Source organism: Topomyia yanbarensis, chromosome 1 (assembly GCF_030247195.1).
Source record: "Topomyia yanbarensis strain Yona2022 chromosome 1, ASM3024719v1, whole genome shotgun sequence".
NCBI classification, from domain to species: Eukaryota; Metazoa; Arthropoda; class Insecta; order Diptera; family Culicidae; genus Topomyia; species Topomyia yanbarensis.
The window spans coordinates 21230497-21254873 of record NC_080670.1 but is presented as its reverse complement, the minus strand read 5'-3'; the positions used below and the strand labels follow the sequence as shown (position 1 = coordinate 21254873).

Sequence of the window (24377 nt, the reverse complement as noted above, 5' to 3'; positions counted from 1 at the left end):
CTTACCAGAAGTTTGTGCTAGAAAATGCACAAATCACAGCAGAAGAAATGAGACGGGAATTAGGTTCATTACCGACACAGTTAACCTCACTTTTCTTGACAGTTCACTTGTACTGTTTACAGGGACTTAGAAAAATTTTGTGGACGACTAGATTCGCTCGAAGCAAATCGTAAAGATTTTTTCTAAGTCCATGTAAACAGTACAAGCGAACTGTCAAAAATGAACACTCAGTTCATTTGTGACGTCAGCGTAAAGTATTCAATACTAACTATGCATATTTTTGTTTCTACAAGATGACGACACGAATGAACTCATGAATATGAATGAAGTTCATGTTTGACAATTCTCGGTGGTTTGTTGACTTTGTCAATTGCGTAAGTTCGAGTGCAATGGGTTCTCATCTGGTACATTTGAACTCACGTAACTCCCATGGAAATAAACCACCGAGAATTGTCAAACGAAGTTCATCCGGCTCATTTTGTAGGGTTATGTCGGTTTGTGTACAACCTAATGGGACACATAGGCAGAGATGCCAGATTTGAAGATTTGTTTTCATTTTGAAGACATTTGAAATGTTGTGAAGACGTGTTTTTCATTTTGAAGACAAATTTATTCGTATGTCTAATTTTTGGCAGACTTCTGGCTCAAAATCTATAACCGATTCAGAATCCTGGCCGTTGAAGACAAATCTCGGCAAACATGTGATTTCGGCTTAAAAGCCAACTGTCAAAATTCTCTTTGAAATGAAATTCCGGACAAACCGTTACTGGCCAAAAACAGCTCACAGCAGTCAATGAAAGAGAAAACTTTTCTCTTTTGTTTACTACCAACATCTGTGATTGGTGAGTAACGGTTTGTCCGGAATTTCTTTTCAAAGAGAATTTTGACAGTTGGCTTTTAAGTCGTAATCATATGTTGGTCGAGAAATGAAGACATTTTTTATGAAATGTGAAGGCATTTGAAAAAGATACCTGGTATCTCTGCACATAGGTGATAAACAATAACAAAACCTAGGAAACAGTATTTTGAACAGATGGCTTAATCATCGTATTGGGAAGGAAATTGATCGCAAGCAAGCTTCGACAAAGCAGGTGTTGCTTTTTCCCTCCCGTCAGCTTCATCCTGAAATATAGAGATTTTGTGAAAAAGGTTGGTTTTTCGGAAAAGATTTAACCGTACACTCTCGTCCGAGAAGATATGGATTCTAGCCGTAGTGCCAAACCTACAATTAGGTATACCTTTGGATCGCTTGTGTGAAGACAGAAGCCACCGGGCAATATCACTTTTTAAGCAGTCGTTGCGCAATATACGCCTGTGTGAAAAATGAAATTCGCCAACGATAGTGTGGTTGCTGACTACTGGTGCTACATACACCACCAGGGTTGCCACTATTTTTTGAAGAAAATCTGGCAGTTCAACTAAAAATATCTGGCAAAATCTGTCACTTGACAGCGACCTCAAAGTTATCAAAATTTTGCATCCATTTTGCTCATCATAGAAGGTATATTAATAGAATATGACCAGGATTTCCAAAATGTGTTTGCTACAACTTCTATAATTTAAAAATCTGATATAATAAGAGATTTCACTGTTGGCTGGACACTTAAAAAAACTTTGGCTGTGCCAAATAAATCTGGCATAATGGTAAAACCTCGCTGGGGTGTAACGTAAAATTCAGAATATCTGGAAAAATCTGGAAATTTTTTAAAAATCTGGCGAAATGTCTGGCTTGAACGAATGTTTGTTCAGTTGGGAAAATCTGGAAGATTCTATATAAATCTGGAACATTGGCAACGCTGTGCACCACTCAGCTAAGTATCACATCTTTTCTTTTGGTATTTTTCTTTCTCTGTTGTTGCATTTTTACCTTTCTAAGTAGAAACTAATAGCATACAGCAACGTATTAGATAAAATTATTACATACACTAAATGCGCGTCAATTCTTTGAACACGCATTCGTGGCAAGGAATCGAAAGTTTGATTATATTACTGGTATCATTGTGGTACACGTATTATAAATGAGCGGGGTTTGCCGACGGAAAAATGGCCTCGGAATGTACTGCTAGGTCTCTGTCATTCTGACATGGGTCATTGGAAAATCGATAGAGCTAACACCTACTACACCCCGAGATTAAGTTGTTTGTATGGAGTGATTGGACCATATGCAGAACACTTTCTCATAATACCACTGACGGTCAGTGGGACGTAGAAGGTTAAAACACACACACACACACATGGCTGAATCATTGCATTGGGAACACCTTGTTCTAGATGTATTTTTGACGGATCGAAATACATCACAGCATTGCGAACCAACGATGCCAGATGTGAAGACATTCATTTTGAAGATATATACAAATTATTTTGAAAATATCGCATCGACATCGCCCATTCCTAATCTAAAAGATTTATCATTCGCAACTAGTTTAAATGGAACCAAATAAAACCAAAGCGACGAATATGATGTGGTGTGAAGTAAAGCGTTCAACTCTTCTGGGACGAGAATTCAACCGGACGGTGACATTCTATGAAATATTACTTTCTGAAAGGATGCTAAGTACGAGAGTACGTTCATCGCGATATTGAATGATTTTGTTTTGTACACACTAGTACAGGATACTTGTCAAGGTATCCTTGATTTAACTAAGTATGACAAGGCTGTAATCGTACCGCATTGGCTCACGCGTTGCATGCCAACTTTTGGCCTACCCGACGATTAGCTAGAAGCTGAAAACTTGGCAGCATCACTTAGTGTGCTTTGTCATTACATAACTAGATTAACTCAGTTGAAATCGATTCGATGCAGCAAGAGTTTTATTATCCACTGACTTTTGGCACCATACAATTATTAGCTTTGATTTTAGGCTGTGGTCTCGTTTACTAGAAAAACTATTATGGCTATATGCTAATTTATTTTTTTCTTCAACTAACCAAAGGCCTCCTTTATTGAACAATATTCCAAAGCCAAACAACGATTTCGGTCGGCACTTATAACAAAAATTCGATAGCCCAAAAATAAAGTCTGCCATATGGCGCCGCATGTCAAATAAACCAAAAAGGTTCTCCCATCAGAGTCGTGTAACCAATAGCTCCCACTGCCTCCCTACCCCTCATTCCGTTCTCAGGCAGACATCTAAAAGTCGTATCGTTTTTCTCGTCTTTGTTTCGTTCGGTGGGAAAACCTGACATGTCTAAATTGAGCTATAAAAATGCCTCCCAACCGTACAAACAGTCGGGTATTCCTTTGCGACAGGATTTTGGGAAATTTGTGGGTGAAAAAAAAATCAATTAAATTCATTGAAGAAATAAAACCCATCGTTGCAGGAACTTGCGAACATATTATTGCTTTTAACAGGAACAGATTTTGCTATCCACATCAGCAAGTCTCTAAACGGGTATTTGCTGCACAATTTTCATGTATAGGGCCACAATTCATCCAGTTATGTTATGCTTTTTGGAATTTTGCTGACTTTAAAAATAGCTAAAAGATTTATTTCTGTTATGTTGTGTACGTAAAATACCTAAAATAATTGAAATTGAATTTGTAGAGCACATGCAATCAACTTGACCCACCCTTTTTTGGCTAATGAAACTAAATACTGTGACGCCAATAGTGAAAATTTTACTTAGCGTCATTAAGTTTACGCTTGAACAGAAAGATTAAACATACCATACCACGTGCAATCAAACCATTCCTCATATGGTTCCTGGACAGCTGTAACGGTATTTGATTACACGGGCAATCAATATTTGAGCGATGGCGCTGGTGCAGATCTAGTCGAGAATCGAATTTTCAGCAAGCTTTTATTGTTAGCCGCAATCCAACAGTAAAGGGTCCGTAAGGTTCACTGTACCGTGGCTTTTGGTCGTTTTTGTGTTCGATGGCTCGAGGAATATGATATATGCGAGTAAACATATTTTGGGTGTGGTATTTTTCCAATGTGCGAGTCATGAGTAATGACGTATCGCATTTTTATAATGACGATTACGTGAACCGGGTGTAGTCAATCATATGTGTAATAATGGAATAGGGTCATTCCATACGATCTATAATAATGCTTAGAAATCCTTTCTCTTATCGTATTTGTACTAAACAATCTGTCAGTTATGTTTTTAATGCAACCAAAATTGGGGACTAACAGCGAGTTCAGCAAATTGTGAAAATGGTGTGTGTAAACGTAGTAGAACGAAATAACTGACCTAAAGTTTTAATGACCATTAATTTATGGTTTAGTGTGCAATAACGGTCTCACCACTGATTGTTCGTCAGGTTTGGTACTTTACCACGGTGAAAGCACTGTGTAGCCAACGACGTGTAGCTATCGGGTTCGATGTTGTATTGTACAAGTACGAGCTTGATTCAGCACCAACGGATCATTTGGGAGCTTTGCGCTCACTATTCGAGAGCGTTAAAAACAGTTGCATTTACGCTCCAGATGATTTGTTTTGAGTGTACATAGAGAATTTACAATTTTTCAATTGGTAATTTAAAGTGCTTAAATGGCGCATTCGGGGGGGGGGGGGGGCTTTCTGAGGCGCTTAAGGAATCGGGGGCCATCCAAAAATGATGGCAGTAAATTGCCCCAATGTTTCATTTGAGATAGCTCCCAACATGCCTCCTATTTGCTGGCAAGTTGAAGGGCAATAAGCACACTCGAATTAGCAAATAGCCTCCCATTATCCAGAAACTTGCTCTTCTTGAATGAGGATTTTCATCTTTTTTGTTTTGTTGTTACATAAACATTATCCAATAAAATACTGACGATTGCTGTGTGCGTATACAATCCATTTCGCACTGACCAGCAACAAGCCCCGTGCGAATACATCCACGTATCAATTGGATATTTGCAATATATTCACACTTTTAGAATGAAATATATTTTTAATTCTGGCACGTATTTACAAAAAGGAAAATATTTATGAAGCTAGACAAGCATTGAAAAATGACATGAAATGTTCTCACTAGCTCTGAATAAATAAATAAATTGAGAAGAATTTTCCTCCATCCGTTAAATTGTTGCATCAGATACTCAGGTCCAGATGGCGTTGCAGGCGCTAAGCGGAACGAACGGGCGCCCAGTGAGCAAATTTTCTGGCAGAGACCGCTCTGCTAGATTTCTGTAAGGCTTGGTTTGGCAGGTCTGTCAGATTTCTGCACATATCCTGTCGGGTTAGTTGAGCTAGGGCGAACTCGGTTTCGCTCGCGTTTTCTGGCAAATTTTGACAGGAACCGAGCTAAACCCTGGCATAACTCGGACATAAACTGTGCAAAGATCCTGGCATTTCCTACCTGGTAGAATTTAGCAAGAATCGAGCAAAACATCTGACAAAGATGTGGCAGGAAGCGCGCAGAGATCTTGGCCGTACAGTTCTGGTTCGATTGTGGATAAAAGTGAGCAGCACCGGTTGGTTTAACCGCTTCTGTCACAAACGGTTGTTGCATTTGAGCAAATTCGTTGTCACAATTCTCGCACAAATCGCGCAAAATGCTCGCAGAAACTCTGCCAGCATCAATTTCGCTTTGCTCAACTTTTGCTAACTTTCTGCTTGCCACGCTGACCGGGCGTATTATTTAGGCGGCTTGCTTCTCATACTTCAATGGCAAAGTTGTGACGATAAATCTCTATACAAAATCACACTTTTCTCGCGATATTTCAACCTACTAACACGTAACTCAACATGAAAAACGACTTACCAAACGATTGACTTCATTTCACGCGTGTTTTTTGAAAAGGGCCAATAAGCATACTGTCAAAATTAACTTTGAAGGGAAATTCCGGACAAACCATTAATCTCAGAATATAAGTCATAGCAGTAGACGACAGAGAAAACTTTTCTCTTTCATAAAATGTTAACATACATTCTCGGCGAGTTACGGTTTGTCCGGAATTTTCTCTCAAAGTGAATTTTGACAGCATGCTCATTGACCGTTTACAAAAAACACGGGAGATTTTCTTGTTGAATAAACTGTATGTCACTGGAAAATTTTCAAAAATATTGGACGTTAACGACAACACGTCCGAGTGATTCACCAGTGCTGCCACTTCTTCTCCATTGAAATACTGACGATTGTTCAGCAAAAAATTAACATTACCGAACCTCGTCAAAAACATACAAAACAAGCACAGCAAATCACTTGTCAAGTCTCCATTTCCAAAAAAGGAACTGGACTCGACGTATGGCTGTTGACGTGTCACAAGAAGGCTCGGTAGTGTTTCATTGTGTCGGGTCCATATTTTCCACGAAGAAACCACTATCACCTGTTTGTTTGTTTTCAATTAATCTAGATCATACGTCTCCCAACCTTTGAACGGAACGGATCGTTATATTTCACAGTGGTGTTCGTTGTGTAAATTTCAGTGATTGAAGGTCATCCTTTGTTCGTTCGTTAGCTGCCATTCTGCTGGTGCCGGCAGTAAATCCAGTACATTGTTTTCGCTGGTGCGGAACAATCGACGTTGTTTGCAGATAAGTTTTGCTTTATTTTTTTTCCTCGTTTGCTTTCTTTCCTTTTCCCTACTTTTACTCTACCTTGTAATCAAATAATAAGACACATTCCCGTTTATATAACGCTCTGCCCTCGTGCTTAAATGGCCGAGGGCGAAATACCATCTGATGTAATCATGGAAGTCCCTGATCCCCCTAATACTCGCATTGCTCCCCGTATAAAGCAGTACCCAGAAGGTTCCTCTGGGCCATGGGTGGTATATTTTCGGACCGGAGAGAAACCGGTTAATATATTAAAACTTTCTCGAGATCTGACTGCTAATTACCCGGCCGTAACTCAGATAACACGTGTTCGGGCAAACAAGATACGTGTTCTAGTGAATGATCACGGCCAGGCAAACGCGATTGCTTGCTGTGAGCGCTTTACGCGGGAATTTAAAGCATACGTGCCTTGTGTGGCCTGTGAAATCGATGGGGTAGTGTCCGAACCGGGCCTGAAATGCGAAGAACTGTTGGAGCACGGGGTTGGCTGCTTTAAGGACCCCTCTCTTGAACAGATTAAGATCTTAGAATGCAAACAATTGTATACCGCAAACACCGAAGGAGGTAAGACTACCTACTCTCTATCAGGCTCGCTTCGGGTGACATTCGCCGGGTCCTCTCTTCCCAACTACATCCTCCTTGACAGGGTTCGCCTACCAGTTCGCCTGTTTGTACCGCGGGTCATGAGCTGCAGCAATTGCAAGCAGTTGGGCCACACAGCCACATATTGTGGAAATAAGAAACGATGCGGCAAATGCGAAGGAGAGCATGAGGATGACTCTTGCGACAAAGAAACTGAAAAGTGTATTTGCTGCGGGGGCCCTTCACATGCTCTTAAATCATGTCCTGCGTACAAGCAGCGCGGGGATAAAATTAAGCGCTCCCTTAAGGAACGCTCAAGGCGTTCTTATGCAGAAATGCTAAAGAATGCTTCGCCATCTGTCCTGTCTGAAAATCCCTATGCTGGTTTGGCTAACGTTGAGCAAGAATCTGACGACCCACGAGAGGGAACATCTTTGGTTAACCCAGGGGAATCCAGGAAGAGGAGAAATCCAGCCTCCCCTACATTGCCTCGTAAGGGTGCCAAGGTGTCGTCCACTCAGAGTGCGCCATCTACAACCAATAAATCCAACGGAAGTGATGCACAAAAGCCGAAGCAATTTGCTCCAGGACTTGGAAATATTAATTCTAACAAGGAGTACCCACCACTTCCAGGGACATCCAAAACCCCAAGTGTCCCCTTTTTTCAAACAGATACTCAGTCCAGTAGCGGACTAATGAAATTTTCTGACATAGTGGACTTAATTTTCACAGCTTTCAATGTTACTGATCCTCTTAAAAGCCTTCTGATACGTTTTCTCCCTATAGTGCAAACATTTTTGAAGCAGTTGACTACTAAATGGCCCCTCCTTGCAGCGATCGTATCCTTCGATGGCTAAGTCATCGAACGAGGTCACCGATTCGATCACTGTTCTACAGTGGAACAGCAGAAGTATCCTCCCGAAAATCGATTCCTTTAAATTTTTACTAAATAGTTTAAAATGTGATGCTTTCGCATTATGTGAAACTTGGTTAACTTCCGATATAAATCTCAACTTCCACGACTTTAATATAATTCGTCTGGATCGAGAAAACCCCTATGGAGGAGTACTTTTGGGGATCAAAAAGTGCTATTCTTTCAACCGAATTAACCTCCCTTCGACACCAGGCATTGAAATTGTCGCTTGTCAAGTTTCAATCAAAGGTAAAGACCTTTGCATTGCTTCCATCTACATTCCTCCTAGAGCCTCGGTAGGGCACCGAACGCTTTGTAATATCACGGAATCCTTACCGGCACCGCGGCTAGTTCTGGGAGACTTTAACTCGCACGGTACGGTATGGGGCTGTCTTCATGATGATAATAGATCAACATTAATCCAAGATCTTTGCGATAATTTCAACATGACCATCTTAAACACGGGAGAAATGACGCGGATTCCTACACCACCAGCACGCGCAAGCGCGTTGGATTTGTCGCTTTGCTCGACATCGCTACAGTTAGATTGCATATGGAAGGTGATCCCTGATCCCCACGGTAGCGATCATTTGCCTATCGTGATTTCAATTGCTAACGGTTCAAGACCATCGGAAACAATCAATGTCTCATATGACCTCACACGGAACATTGATTGGAAGAGTTACGCGACCGCGATATCCGTTAAAATCGAATGCACTCAAGAGCTTCCTCCGGAGGAAGAGTACAAGTTTTTGGCTGGCTTGATTCTCGACAGTGCGAATCAAGCTCAGACTAAACCAGTACCCAGCACGAATACCCATGGACGGTCTCCCACCCTGTGGTGGGATAAAGAGTGCTCAGAGCTGTACGCGGAAAAGTCCACTGCATATAAGGCCTTCCGGGAAGACGGGTTACCCGCTAGCTATCAACAGTACGAGTCGTTAGAAAGGCGAATGAAGAGTCTAATGAAAGCCAAAAAACGCAGTTATTGGCGCCGGTTCGTCGACGGGTTAACGAGAGAAACAGCGATGAGCACTCTTTGGGGTACGGCTCGACGTATGCGTAACCGTAATAGTACCAACGAGAACGTGGAATATTCAAACCGTTGGATATTCGCTTTCGCCAAGAAGATCTGTCCGGACTCTGTCCCGGTACAGAAAACGTGCCGCGCCGCGTCTCCTCACGATACCGCGAACGAAACACCGTTTTCGATGGTGGAGTTCTCACTTGCTCTCTTATCGTGCAACAATAACGCCCCAGGGTTAGACAGAATCAAATTCAACTTGCTGAAGAATCTGCCTGACACTGCAAAAAGGCGCTTGTTGAATTTATTTAACAAGTTTCTTGAGGGTAACATTGTCCCTTATGAATGGAGGCAAGTGAAGGTCATCGCCATCCAAAAACCAGGAAAACCAGCCTCCGACCACAACTCGTATCGGCCGATTGCAATGCTGTCCTGTATTCGGAAGTTATTCGAGAAAATGATCTTGTTTCGCCTCGACAATTGGGTTGAAGCAAATGGCTTACTGTCAGATACACAATTTGGCTTCCGCAAAGGCAAAGGGACGAACGATTGCCTTGCGTTGCTTTCTACAGAAATCCAAATGGCCTATGCTAACAAAGAGCAGATGGCATCAGTCTTCTTGGATATTAAGGGGGCTTTTGACTCAGTTTCTATCAACATTCTGTTAGAGAAGCTGCACCAGCATGGTCTTTCACCAATTTTAAATAACTTTTTGCTAAACCTGTTGTCTGAAAAGCACATGCATTTTTCGCATGGCGATTTAACAACATCGCGATTTAGCTACATGGGTCTTCCCCAGGGCTCATGTCTAAGTCCCCTGCTCTACAATTTCTACGTGAATGACATTGACGATTGTCTTGCCAATTCATGCACGCTAAGGCAACTTGCAGACGACGGGGTGGTCTCTGTTACAGGGCCCAAAGCTGCCGACTTGCAAGGACCATTACAAAATACCTTGGACAATTTGTCTGCTTGGGCTCTTCAGCTGGGTATTGAGTTCTCCACGGAGAAAACTGAGTTGGTTGTTTTTTCTAGGAAGCGTGAGCCGGTGCAACTCCAGCTTCTATTAATGGGTGCAACGATCAACCAGGTTTTCACATTTAAATATCTCGGGGTCTGGTTCGACTCTAAAGGTACCTGGGGATGTCACATTAGGTATCTGAAACAGAAATGCCAACAAAGAATCAATTTTCTCCGAACAATAACTGGAACATGGTGGGGTGCTCACCCAGGAGACCTGATCAGGTTGTACCAAACAACGATATTGTCGGTGATGGAGTACGGGTGTTTCTGTTTCCGCTCCGCTGCGAACATACACTTCATCAAACTGGAGAGAATCCAGTATCGTTGCTTGCGCATTGCCTTGGGTTGCATGCACTCGACCCATACGATGAGTCTCGAAGTGCTGGCGGGCGTTCTTCCGCTAAAAAATCGATTTTGGGAACTCTCATATCGATTGCTCATCCGATGCGACATTCTGAACCCGTTGGTAATTCAAAATTTCGAGAGGCTCGTCGAGCTTAATTCTCAAACCCGTTTTATGTCCTTGTACTTCGACTACATGGCACAGAGCATCAATCCTTCTTCGTACAATCCCAACCGTGTCCGTTTCCTAGATACTTTTGATTCTACTGTATTCTTCGACACATCCATGAAGGAAGAGATTCGTGGAATCCCGGACCATATACGCCCGCAGGTGATCCCCAATATATTTTATAATAAATTCCGAGAAGTCGACTGCGACAAAATGTTTTACACTGACGGATCAAATCTCGATGGGTCCACTGGCTTCGGTATCTTCAACAATACTATCACCGCTTCATTCAAGCTCAATGATCCCGCTTCAGTTTACGTCGCAGAGTTAGCTGCAATTCAGTACACCCTTGGGATCATCGACACTCTGCCCACAGATCACTACTTCATCGTTTCGGACAGCCTCAGCTCTATCGAGGCTCTTCGTGCGGTGAAGGCTAAAAAGCAACTCCCGTATTTTCTGGGGATGATACAGGAGTCCTTGTGTACGTTATCTGAAAAATCTTATCAGATTACCTTTGTTTGGGTCCCCTCTCATTGTTCTATCCCGGGCAATGAAAAGGCCGACTCATTAGCAAAGGTGGGCGCATTAAATGGTGACATATACGAAAGACCAATCTGCTTCAACGAATTTTTTAGTATTTGTCATCAGAGGACGCTCAACAGTTGGCAAACCTCATGGAGCAACGGGGAACTTGGACGATGGCTACATTCGATTATCCCAAAGGTATCAACGAAGCCTTGGTTCGGGGGGATGGATGTGGGTCGGGATTTTATTCGCGTAATGTCCCGACTTATGTCCAATCACTACACCATGGATGCGCATTTGCGGCGTATTGGGCTTGCGGAGAGTAGTCTGTGCGCTTGTGACGAGGGCTATCACGACATCGAACACGTTGTCTGGGTATGCGCCGGGTATTGTGACGCCAGGTCTCAGTTAAAGGAATCCCTTCGGGCCCGAGGTAGACCACCCAATGTACCAGTCCGAGATATGCTGGCAACTCGTGATTTCCCCTATATGTCCCTTATTTATACCTTCATAAAAACGATAAATATCCCAATTTAGCCCCTCTCTTTTATTTCTCGTTTTTAGAGTTTCCTCCTGCCTTGTGGAACCGATCAGCTCCAGAGTGCCCATATGTAACCGCCGTCGCCCTTACCACTACTCCTGCATAGAAGGAAACTGAAGCGAGAGCGACTCGAGTTCCGATGACTTTTGAAGGATTCCCCGCGGGTCCGAAGAATACCATCCGCCAATCCGGTACTCGACGACTTACTAGACTGAGGCGCAAATTTGTTTCGCTGATCCCCCCCCCCGTTCGAGCGAAAGTTGCAAGTTTTGCTCTTCTTTCCCTGTCTCTCCCCTGTCCTTGATACAACTGCTGCTACACTGATGCGGAAATAAGCCACCGTCTGAATATCTTGACCAAGCATAAGTTTTAGTTAAAAAATTCAAATTAGTATTCTGTATTCCTAGTTTTAAGATAGCTATAATTTTTACTCTTTATTGAAACTCTTGTCCTCCATCTTGTAAATAGAATTGAATCCCTAGTTTTAAGATTTCTGTGAAGTTTCTCATAAATATTTGTTCCTCCTTTTGTGTACTAAACTATATTGTTAGTTTTAAGATAACCGTAAAATATTTCGTAAAATACTATTACTCCCTCTCTTGTATATCAAAGTGAATCCCTTGTTTTAAATTTTTTCATAAAAAAATCTTTTGGCCCTCTCTTGTATATTGAATCTTATTTCTAGTCTTAAGATAGCTGTAAACTCTTTTTTTTCCTTTGTAAACAAAATATTTCAACATTGTAACCTCCTAGTTTTAAGATATCCAAAATGTAAAAACACAAGCATTTGGCACCGCCAAGCTAACGCATTTGTGCCTATCAAATAAACGAAATGAATAAAAAAAAAATTAATCTAGATATTTGGCTTTGCTAGCTGTCCATTGTTTAATTTACACAGCAAAGCCAAATGAAATGTACATGAGATATAAATCAATATGGTTATAAGCATACGTTACCTTAATCGAGAATTTGATTGAAAATTCAACTGAAATCAAAGCACATAACTAGAGCATCAAAAAGGATAATATATTTTTCGACTACATTTCTTCCAAACTGCAGATGCATTGATCTAAGTGGAGCAAACTTTAATCCTTTAAAGTCCAGCTCAATTCAATATTTCAATTAGTTTTAACGACGGTATTGATCTGATCATTTTCCGTTCAACATTATGCTCATGTACCAATACCGTTCTCTAATTGCCACTATTTGAGGCAATAGAAACGAACACCGGTAATTTTTACTCTGCAGGGAACCTATTCTGTGTGTTATCGCAAACAGCATATCACCATGCAATTTGAAGAGTGATTGATGACGCAGAATAGAACCCAGCTCTATTTTCTCCAGCGCATTTTTCTATAGATAGAGCATATGCCTACATACTTAATGGCGAATGCGGAAGATATGTAGGTATGCGATTCAATAGTTCAGCTCCAATGTGGGTGGACATTGACCAATAAAAAAAGATTGATTATACATATAGTGGTAATGTATTATCCGGTTTTTCAAGCACCGGGTCGGATGTGCGTTCTTTTAGCTTTCTGCATGTAACAGGCCTATATTTTACCTTTTACCTATCAAATGTTCCGTCTATCGTCAGCTTTACCTAAATTAAAGGTGCTAAATCTCTCTGGATAAAGACACACCATCTCCATCGTTTTTTTTACCATTTATCTGTCAGTGTCATTCAAATCGAGCACGAGACCTGTCGTTCGAATAGGGTTCGAAGAGCTTTTCTTCGAATTGAGTGCTTTTGACACGTCTAGTGCTCGATTAAAATGACACTGACAGATAAATGGTAAACAATCGATAGAGAGGGCGAGTTTTTATCCAAATGGGTTCGGCGTCTTTAAACTAAATGACAGAAACGTTCTGGCGAAAAAAAAAACTCCTTACACACTGCCTTAAGTATGTGACGGAGCTGGAATTTTTCCTTACACAAGTCTCATCCCATAATGTTACTTTGACAAACTGACGTCAACGTTAAATTAATTTATCATCTTGTGCAAAACCATCTCATCAGAACCGTAGGAAAAGCAATTCTGGTTCGTACCTTTCGCGGATGAGTGGCGCGAAAATTGAAGTTGACTTTAGAATAAAGTATCTTCGTTCCCTAGCGACATGTGACGAGTTCGTGGAAGATGGAGTAGGACGTTAATCAATATTGAAGCAAATCACTTTCCCGTGTTTTAATCGTAATTACTTCATTTATTAAATCTTCTATATGTTTATTGCTTTATGTCTGGTTGCGAAAAAAGTGACTTAAGATTAGGTTAGAATCTATGTGAAATGTGGACGGAATGTCTGTTTGTGGTTGGGAAAATGCAACAAATTCCTACTAAACTAAAACATTTTCGTTCGATCGTAACAACGTTTATTTAACAGTATACAATTCCGGTTGAATCCGTTGTGTCACTGAAGCTGAATACTAACTACAGTCGTGATTCGCTGCTTGGACTCTTTTTAACTGGACCGCTTTTTAGTTGGACCGTCGCTAGTTGGACCGTTCTCGAACTAAAAAGCATCTGAACGTCAAATTCTCATGACAAATTGACTTTGATAATTTATCTAACAATCTTTTACACCACTAATGTCTTCTTTAGAGAGTTTTTGACATTTGTCAGTCGGTCCAACTAACGAATTAAGTTCGTTAGTTGGACATAGGCTGTGGCCCAACCAACGAATCACGACTGTAGAGCCAGCCAGAATTCTGGCTCTTTTTCGGTTGAACTTTCTGGACAGTTTGCAGAAAAGTTCTTTAGAAATTAGTTGTTGTATTTGTGCCGTAACTCAACCGCAACTCTAATGCCAGTTCGAATTATAACAGAAAATTCTTCGCCCATCCGGGCAGGGCCGGTGAAACACTTTACGCCCGAGTGGGTAGAAAGCATAGGGTGAGGGGTCCATTAGTAAGGATTTTTTCCCTTTTCGCAATGCACACGCTTACATTACATTCACATTAAATCACGTTCGTTTATGCAAATGGAATTGTGGTACATCGATGTTTTCAAATGTGTGTAGTGCGAGATACATGCGTTGCACATCTAAATTTTTTGAAGTGGTTCAAATTTCGAGTGGGTATTTACCCACTCGGTTATTTTCGAGTGGGTAGCACTACCCATACTACCCACGCTTTCCGCCGGCCCTGCATCCGGGATTGTATTCTTTTTCAGCCGGATTGGATTATTAAAATTCCTGACACCCAAATGACACCATCGATTCCGGCTGAACTTCGCTTAAGACCGGTTGCGCCTGATTTCACTATTCCCTTAAGAAATTACGGAGGATAAATGTCCAATGAAGTACCTTCGTTGGGTTAACGTTAGATGGCTAATGAATAAAGAAATTATGCGAATATATTCCTCCTAAACTAGTTGCATTTATTTATGCATTAGCTTTACTCCAATTCATTTCGTAATTGTGACTTTAGTCAAAATTCTTTATTGGGAATTGGGAAAATAATCATGCAGAATTTATTGTTTAAAGTAGTTCGATATTGTTTTTATTAGCACTCCCTATTCCTTCCATTACCTGCCAATAGCTGTTGCGCATTAAAATAACATTAGAATTTTACTTGCTCCTAGTTGCCATAGTATACTAAAACAAAAAAGATTATATCCTATAGAAGGTTCATACCGCGGTAGGTGTCTCCATCTCACATATAATAGTTCCATTAGTTTGATATTAATTACACTGGATAGTGTCAAATTTATAGTTAAACATACGTTGCAGCGAGACAGAATGGTTCAACATGCATGCATGCACGAAAACAACTGCGCTTTGCGTCCTCTAGTGGTCATAATCTCTTTTGTTCCAAAGTATGGTAAGCGAGCTTTTCCTCAAAAACTTTTTTTCTCTCTGTACTTTTCATTCGCACGCTGCGGCTCCTGGTTGCTCCGCTGTCAGCTTCGATCAACGAACCGCCCCTGCCGAGGAGGAAAAAATGCCCGGAACTGGCCTACCGGTCACATGAGTTCATGTCGAACCGGGGCAACGAGGCACCGTTGTCGGCCCAGCAAGGTGGCCACGATAGGCCGGATGCCGCTACGACTCACTCACGTGCTAGGGTAAGTATGAAGTATTGACGAATATGCAAAAAAAAACAGAATAATGGTGTTTGTGGAGGATGACGGAACGACCGGAACCGTTCCGAGAAAAATAGAAATATATTGCCGCAGCATGAGACACATTGGCTGTCGCCAGCAGCGGTAATATTTATTCGTAGGATGAACATATTTGTCAATTTGATTAGTTTTCTATGGTTTTCGTTTGTTTGTTTCGTTTTTTGTTGTCTTTTCGTATTGGTTTGGTACAACAACGATTGAGTGGATCTTTACAGGATCAACTTCGTCCAGTAATTTCTTAATATTGATAGTATAAAAATGCCTAATGAAATGGGTCATTGCAAAGTTCCATACAGTTTTTAACCAAATATTGTAAAATAATACAGTCCACTTCTGCATTTCTTAAAAGACATCACACTAGCGACACCATGGCACAAAATGGTTACTAGTACACTGTAAATTGGGCCGTACGTAATGACAGCTCTCAGTACATTCCAAGCGAGACAGAATGAGAGGCTATGTGAGGCGAATGAAAAAAATAAACGAAAAGGAAAACCTGTATACGTGATTTCCGTCCCAGGTGTAAAATCTTCCCAGTTGGAATCTTGCAACTAGTCGTCTCTGAAATATCTCAGTCACACCCAAGAAACTTGCTGGGTAGCATAATCGCCCAGAAAGGGCAATCACCTTTTACGACAAAAATATCGGCGTGATTAACGTTTAACTGAGACCATTTCTACACCGACAAATTTCCGTAAACCGAATACTAAACGAAAGCAGACGCTAGGCTTGTCTGTACACGATTTGGCATACTGAAAAACCGATTCTGTTTAGTACGAGTGTAGCTCGGGTCAGCCGTCTGGCGATCGGTTCTTGCCTCACATAAAATGCCTGCAGCATAACTCGTCAGCCGTCCCCGTTGTGTGCTGAAAATCGATTTTGAATTTCTGCCAAACAACAAGAGGTGGTTTGTTTATGCCTTAAACATTTTCGCTGCCCTGCTAGCTGACTGCCCAAAGGAACGTTTCACGTTATTGGATTGAGAATGAGGTTATATTTACAGACACTTTATACACAGGCTAGCGAAGTGTCAAAAAGTGCAGCCAAACGAGCATGAGGGTTTTGAGAGGGGAACTGCAAGAGGAAGCCCATGCAAAGCTTATGGGAGCTTCCGTGATGCCAGTTTACTCCATGGTTGCTAGTTTTACTGTTTTTCTCTCCGCTAGTCTTATATAAAGTGTCTGTAGCTATATCTATGTTGATCCACTGCACGGGCTTTATTAGCACGCGAATATGTTTCGAGGAAATTCGCCAACCTAATGTTTATAACAACTTCCGGCTTCTTCCAGTACTGAATTCTCAAATGCGACAATCCGTTCCGGATGAGTTTCCTCCTAAATTGTTTGCGTCTGCATAGCAGCAGAAATCAGACAAATCGAGTTTTATCTACCCCCCAGCAGGTGATGTTAGTGAATACTCTAAATTTATCCAGTAATGTTTAGCCGGAAATGATCCAGAATTCTGGCTGGTTCTAGTTAGTTAACCTTCAACTCCATTTTTGAAATCTGGAAGTGCTCCTAAAAAGAGGTAGATTGGCTCGGCTGGCTCGAGATGGCGTCGCCGCATCTCCCTGTTGACTTATTTGACGTCTAGAACACCAACACAGTTGTAATGTGTATAGACAACATACATATAACGCGATGTTTACAATTCGCCATCTGATTTAACATCATTTGGCAAAAATTCCACCCGATTTAACCTCAATCTCGCACTAACACAACTACACATGGATTAGTCAATGGCGAGCAAAATACATGGCATATTAGGAAATACTGTTACAAAAAATACTGTTTTTGTAGACTTATTGACCTTCCTTAAAAATGCATCTAGTGGATCGTTTCTGCTTAATAATACCGAAGATACGTGAGTAGCAGTACGACATTTCGCCACTCTAAAACATTTGTTTAAAAAACACGTTAATTTTTAATTTATTGACCTGTTATTACGAGTTGTGTTGCCTTATTCTGGTGATGCATCCTTTAATCTGTGATAACAATAATCTTAAGCTATTTTAAACCCTCGTCCCCTCGAATTCAATCTTCGCTCCCCTTTGCTCTACAATTTCTCCTACGTTACAATGAGCACAATAACGTTACGAATACATGTCCTAGAAGCTGGCTTTTGTTTATATACGTTGTTGTTTCTACGAGCGGTTTTAAAGCGTTTGATTTAAGTGTTTTACTTACCGTTACTCATTGGAATTGTACTTGGTTGTTTATTTTGTATCTCTCCTGTGAGTTACGTTAGTAGGCGAAACTATCGGGTGCAATTTGGTGAAATTGTTATTACCACAGATGGGATGTTTTCGACTGGTGATTGAATAATCTAAGGTGAGTTTCGGCAGTACAGTCAAATATCTTTGCGTCGATTATTTATTTATCTTCGCCAACGTTTCGACCCGCGGTTTGGGCCTTCTTCAGAGCTCGACAAAAATCGACAGTCACAAATCGTTTTGTATACATTATACATTTTTGACGAAAATGAGTTATTTGTTGGATTTTATTCTGTATCACCACTGAATCACAATGCACAAATAAGATTACCAGGTTTGTTCAGAGAATATCAAACAAATACTAAAACATGGTTGTCCCATTCATAAGGCTCAATGAAAATGTAAAACTTGAGCAGCGCTTTCCTCGGCTTGCTGTTTTTCAATATGGGACTCTTATGTTTTTATGGACAGTGTAGCTACGATGGATAATTTGGCTTCGGTTCCAATGGAATTCACTGGATCTAAAAATAGCCCAGCAACCGCCGCCTTTCCGTTAAGATAGGCGATTGTTTTCCAGAAGAGTTCATCGCTTTACCGGAATATCGCGAGGTAGCCATCTTAGTCCATTGATTTTTCTACTTTACATTACGATTTGCTGACTGGACCGCTTTTTAGTTGGACCTCCGCTAGTTGGACCATTGCCCATCTAAAAGGCATCTGAATGTCAAAATCTCGTGTCAAACTCACTTTGACAATCAAACTGACACTAATTAGAGATGTGAGCAGATGCATTTTCGGTCCAACTAGCGAATCAAATTCGTTAGTTGGACAGAGGCTGTGGCCCAACCAGCGAATCACGACTGTACTGTTGTATTAACGCATGTAACGGGGGCTTTTCTTTTGTTTGAATTAGTTTTGTCAAATGCGCATCGAATAACAATTCATATAGTAAATATAATAAAATAATTTTCAATGTTCAACTAGGGTCGAGCTCAATAGAGAGGGGACGGGACTAGTGGTTTTATGGTTATCTTTCTCTTTCAAAAACTGACCAAAGGAGATGGTAACCGTGTAAAACGTATCTCTTCATATCTTCAAATATGATCTGTATTATTATCAAAGTCAAAATGAAATTTGTTGGACTAGTTTGGGAGGCAAGGTAAAAAGCGTCGTCCGGAAATGCAGAACCCAAATATTTTATAACAAAAAAAAAGAAACTTAATGACGTCCACCGTTTTAACTATTGTAGCACAATAAATTATACTAACAAATTAATTGAACCCAACACAATCGTTGTTGTATGAATGTTCTTTTCATTAAGCTAATTTTCGTTTTGTTCTATTTGTTCGGTCATTGTTTTTTGTTCGTCACGAATGTACACACATCTTTGTGCTTTAAGTGTTAAGTGATAGTTCGGATTGGTGTTCTCTGTTAGATACCTAAATGAATCACATATATTTTAACTATGTTTCACCTAGAACAGCGATTCTCAACCTGGGGGCCGTGAGGTCGTTGCTGGGGGTCCACGAAGAGGAAAATCTTTTCCGGACGGCTATTGAAACTTCAAGTTTTTTACCGTATTAGACTGAAAATAATATATTGAGAGCATATAAATCGATGTTAAGCCATGGGGGTCCGCAACGGCCCAGGGTAATTTTAAAGCGGTCCGCGACCGCCCAGGATAATTTCGAAGGGGTCCGCGATGACCCAAGGTGATTTCGAAGGGGTCCGCGGAGCAAACAAGGTTGAGAACCGCTGACCTAGAATAATAATGTTTTGTAGGGTTCAAAAAGGTTTTCTCCGAGTTTCGAAAAATGGAAAGGTCATTGCAAATGACCTAGTACGTTGTGGAGATATAATGCTTCCAATTAAAATGATTGTTTGTTCTTTTATGAGCAGAAATGGTAGTAATGAAATAGTTTTAATATTTTGTTTAGTACTCTAAAAGACGGCTTTAATCCCTCATATAATTAGGTTCATCGCCAATTTAGTCTTTTCCCATCAAAATTGGCCAATGTAAATTAGTGTCAGTAAAAAAAATCCAAAGATCCGTTTTTTCAGTTCTACAAAGAATCAATAACCATGCCGTTTCCACGAAGAAAATTCATTGTTTTTTCACAAGTAGTTCGATATAAAATTACCCGTAGTTTTAAGTGTGACTGAGATGCAATCTGGTTGCGTTTTCGTTTTTGCACTGGCATTACGCCGGTGGAACTTCGCGCCCAACACCTGTTCAAATTTGGGTGTGGTAAGTTAACCTTTTCGCTCGTGACACTAGTTTAGTACCGATGCAAAAACGACAACGACAAGATTTGATGTGTCAAACTATCGCTTCTGTCTTCACGCACGCTAACTGACTCACCTGAGCATACTCATTCACAAAACAAACACTCATACAACCACATACCTTTACCTCTGAATTCGTATCGAGAATTCAGACTTTATGCTTTTCAGATTCCAACACAAATGGAACTATGATTTAATGTAAATTGTGAGTTTCCGAATTGTTGTTTTAATTGCGTAGTTAGTAGGATTTTATTTTATCGTCTCGATACGGTCCATTGCTTATCAATCCCATCACAGATGTCAATTAAAATGAATACGTTATTTTGAAGTGAAATCCTTTTGTTCAAATCCAATCGATTCAAACTAGAAAAAGTTTGTTTCCCAATAAAATACCACGGGAGTAGGTGTGATATACTTCATACACGTTGTAAGTTATGTTCGGAATTAGTTGTCAAATTACTCATAGAATGTTAATTTTTTCGTATTACTATGGTTTATTTTTCTGGTTTTCTATTAGCATGAGGTACTACAATATCTATATATAAATATCTATAAATATCCATAATGCTTCATTCTACCATACCTATCATTATTTAAGAACTATTGTATACTCAAATAAGCTAACAAGTAAGCATGCGGAGTTCCAACCCTGAATCTCAGTACACCCTGCTTGATTCATCTCTTTGCCCTATTTTCTATCATCAGCCATGTTTATTGTTATCATACATACAGTACAACGCCACCAATACACCTTTAACACTCACGGTCTAGTTCAATCCAAGTTCAGTTCTCGTTACATCTTTTAGTTCCGTTTTTAACCTTGTTTATCGTCACGATAACAAACATTCGCCGAACATAACCAAATCCGTCCTTCCGGGTGCGGCTGAAATGTTCGGTTTGATCTGATCAACCTCCCCAAACAAATGTCCAACAAATTGAACAAACAGAAAACATCCCAAACCCTGCCGCCTACCACGAGAAAAACAATGTATTCATTTTAATTACAGTCTGAAGAGCGTGGAACCCCTTCCCGTCGCAGTAAATCGGAAGGACCGCCAGGTGTCGCTAACGGACGGCTTCCGACCGGAACCGGAATCGCTAACGGAACGCACGAGCCGGTCTCGGTCGAGAGCAGGGCGCAGGAACAGGTAACGTTGGACCGCTTTACTTGTCCGTTGGACAGTCTGCTACACGCATACTGTGAAACATTCAACACTCACACAACACACACACACCCAAACACTCTTGAACAGTGATGCGAAACGGAGGTATCTTCTCACGAACACAAACAGACATTGACACTGTAGCAATCAGTTCGTTCACAGATTCTGGTGCACAGTTGTACAAATAATGAATCATTGATGCACTGTATGGATCACGCATTCCCTGCGGAGTGTGGTGTACATTTACACGTTTCGCCCATCAATCATTCTGGGTTTTGGAAGTTGCTTTCGATGTTGTAATTTCGATATTTGTTATCTCAATGATGAAAGAAAATTAGTAACACCAGCAGCAATTTTGTTGTATATTTGGTTTCTTTTGGTTCTTTTGGTTTATCTTTTGTTTGTTTGTTGGACTTTGTCAAGATTCGGGCTGCTTCTTCTTGTTCTTATACTAGTATTGATTCCAGCACGAATTATTAGCCAGTTATCGTAGGACAGATGACAACAGTTCGTGCTTGAACATTTTATACTGTTCTGATACGTTGATTGATATGAAGGATATTGCGATTAGTACTTTTAAGATCGTGTAAATAAAAACACCTGAGGTTCCAAAGACATCATGTTTGATTTTTTGAAAATCGGTCATCTTTGATAATGGAAAGAACAGCTCATTTAGCACTTCTCGAACAATCACAAATCATCAAGTACTCTTTTTGTTTTCCACGATAGGCGAGTTTCAAGAAAGTACCTATTGTCGCTCAATTTACTTTGCCAGAATCATCCATATCTTCGACTGAGTGAGCACGAACTGGCAACATTATGCTTAAAGGTTACTCACGGACTATAGGGTCATTTGGGGAGCTTGCCGTTTCGAAATGTTTATTATCCGTGGATAAAATCCCACTGAGAAGTCCAAAAAATTGTTTCAAAATCGTTCAACACGGGTCCAACGATGGACGTTCGTTGAACGGTTATTTGGACGATTTCCAAATTGGTCCAACGAACGTCCTTCATTGGACGATTTTGAAACCAACCGTTCTTAGAGGGATGTCTCTGAGCATACCACACTGAGAGAACATATTCTTAAATCTGCTACGAATAGGCTTCGTATAGAAATCTACCGTAAAATATACGAATTTTTCGTTCATACGATGAATCCTTCGTAGTTCTATGGAAACGTTTTTATTTTTATTACGAGCTTTACGTAAAAACCATGAAACGACTTTCGTAGGCTTATTACGAATCAGTTTCATAATTCAAACCGATTGTTTGATGATATATACGAAAGTTTTACTTATACTTACGAGCATCTTTCATTTTATTGTCAGAGTCAGAGGGCAGCTGAAAGTATTTTCAAAAATACAAAGCCGCAGCCGAATGCGTAGAGGCGCAGAACAGATATGTGACAGCTTTTTTCACGATACTTTCGAAAATGGATTTTGTAATATCTCAAGAGAAATTCGCAAAATGAGTAGGATGAATTTCGTTTGACAATCTTCGGTGGTTTGTTTACATAGGAAAGTTCATCTGTTGCATTCACTCCCACATTAGGTACTTTACTGGCCCAGTTAACCTCACTTTTCTTGACAGTTCGCTTGTACTGTTTACATGGACTTAGAAAAATTTGTGGACGACTAGATTCGCTCAAAGAAAATCGTAAGTCCAACAGTAAACAGTACAAGTGAACTGTCAAAAATGAACACTCAGTTCATTTGTGACGTCAGCGTAAAGTAGTTGTTGGGCACTGTTGCCCGGTCAGCGTGGCAAGTAGAAAGTTAGCAAAAGTTGAGCAAAGCGAAATTGATGCTGGCAGAGTTCCTGCGAGCATTTTGCGCGTTTTGTGCGAGAATTCTGGCAACGAATTCGCTCAAATGCAACAACCGTTTCTGACAGAAGCCGTTAAACCAACCGATGCTGCTCACTTTTATCCAGAATCCAGTCAGAAATGTACGGCCAAGATCTCTGCACGCTTCCTGCCACATCTTTTTCAGATGTTTTGCTCGATTCGTGCTAAATTCTACCAGGTAGGAATTGCCAGGATCTTTGCACTGTTTATGTCCGAGTTATGCCAGGGTTTTGCTCGGTTTCTGTCAAAATTTGCCAGAAAACGCGAGCGAAACCAAGTTCGCCCTAGCTCAACTAACCCGACAGGATACGCGCAGAAATATGACAGGGTTGCCAAACCAAGACTGACAGAAATCTAGCAGAGCGGTCTCTGCCAGAAAATTTGCTCACTGGGTGGTAACAATATATTGTTTGTTATTCACTGTGTGCCCCTACGACGTGGACTCTACTGTTCATGATATTTTTTCTTTCTTGAAATGTCATTGAATCGAAGTGTAGCAATATAAAAACGCAAGCACGTTGTTTCTCAATCTAATAGGTTTGTTTTATTCCGAAAGTATCTACGTCCATCTGAAAAACCATTTTAGGTTATGGACCCAGCGCGATTGTGATAATAACGATCAATCGGGATTGAGTTGGTTTCGATAATGGATGAGTAAAATTGGAGCGCTTCTTTTTGCCGCTGTTCGATGAAGCTAATTACTTCGGCGTGGAAGTTTTGAATTCGGATTCTGCTAGAGGAAACGAGCTGTTAATTTGTGTGCAGATGGATGCAGCTGACGTGGTGGCGAATCGGGATATTCCAGGGGTGCTGGCGGAGAAACAATCGGCACGGAAGTAACGAGCGAAACGTAATCGAAAGCGTAAGTCGCTGTTAGTTTCGCGAATAAACGATTCGCAATTTGAATATATTCAGTGAATATTTGAACGTCGAAGCATTGGCAGCAGAATGCATCCAAAGTGATCGATACTTGCACTTCGTTTTGATGGAGAATCATCGCAGCAGCATTTCCTGCCACTTGATCGGCTAGAATATCGAGCTACTGACACTGAGCTAGAGGAGCTTGATGTAATTTGTCATTTTCTTTTGACGCTCCGTCCTGCTCGACAGTGAAAACGGCAAATGAACCAATACTTGA

At 40.8% G+C, this 24377-nt stretch overlaps 1 protein-coding gene across 7 annotated transcripts in view; it reads left to right on the top strand.

Annotated features, from left to right (window-relative positions):
- Nucleotides 1-24377, top strand: part of LOC131677067 (putative uncharacterized protein DDB_G0277255) — a 72621-nt gene that overhangs the window by 26389 nt on the left and 21855 nt on the right. For 6 of the 7 annotated variants that reach the window (XM_058956624.1, XM_058956623.1, XM_058956621.1 and 3 more), the window contains 2 exons: nucleotides 15515-15675; nucleotides 21238-21378. In XM_058956624.1, the coding sequence (XP_058812607.1) occupies nucleotides 15515-15675; nucleotides 21238-21378 (302 nt within the window). The remainder of the gene's footprint in view (nucleotides 1-15514; nucleotides 15676-21237; nucleotides 21379-24377) is intronic. The other variant, XM_058956625.1, reaches the window with a different exon arrangement.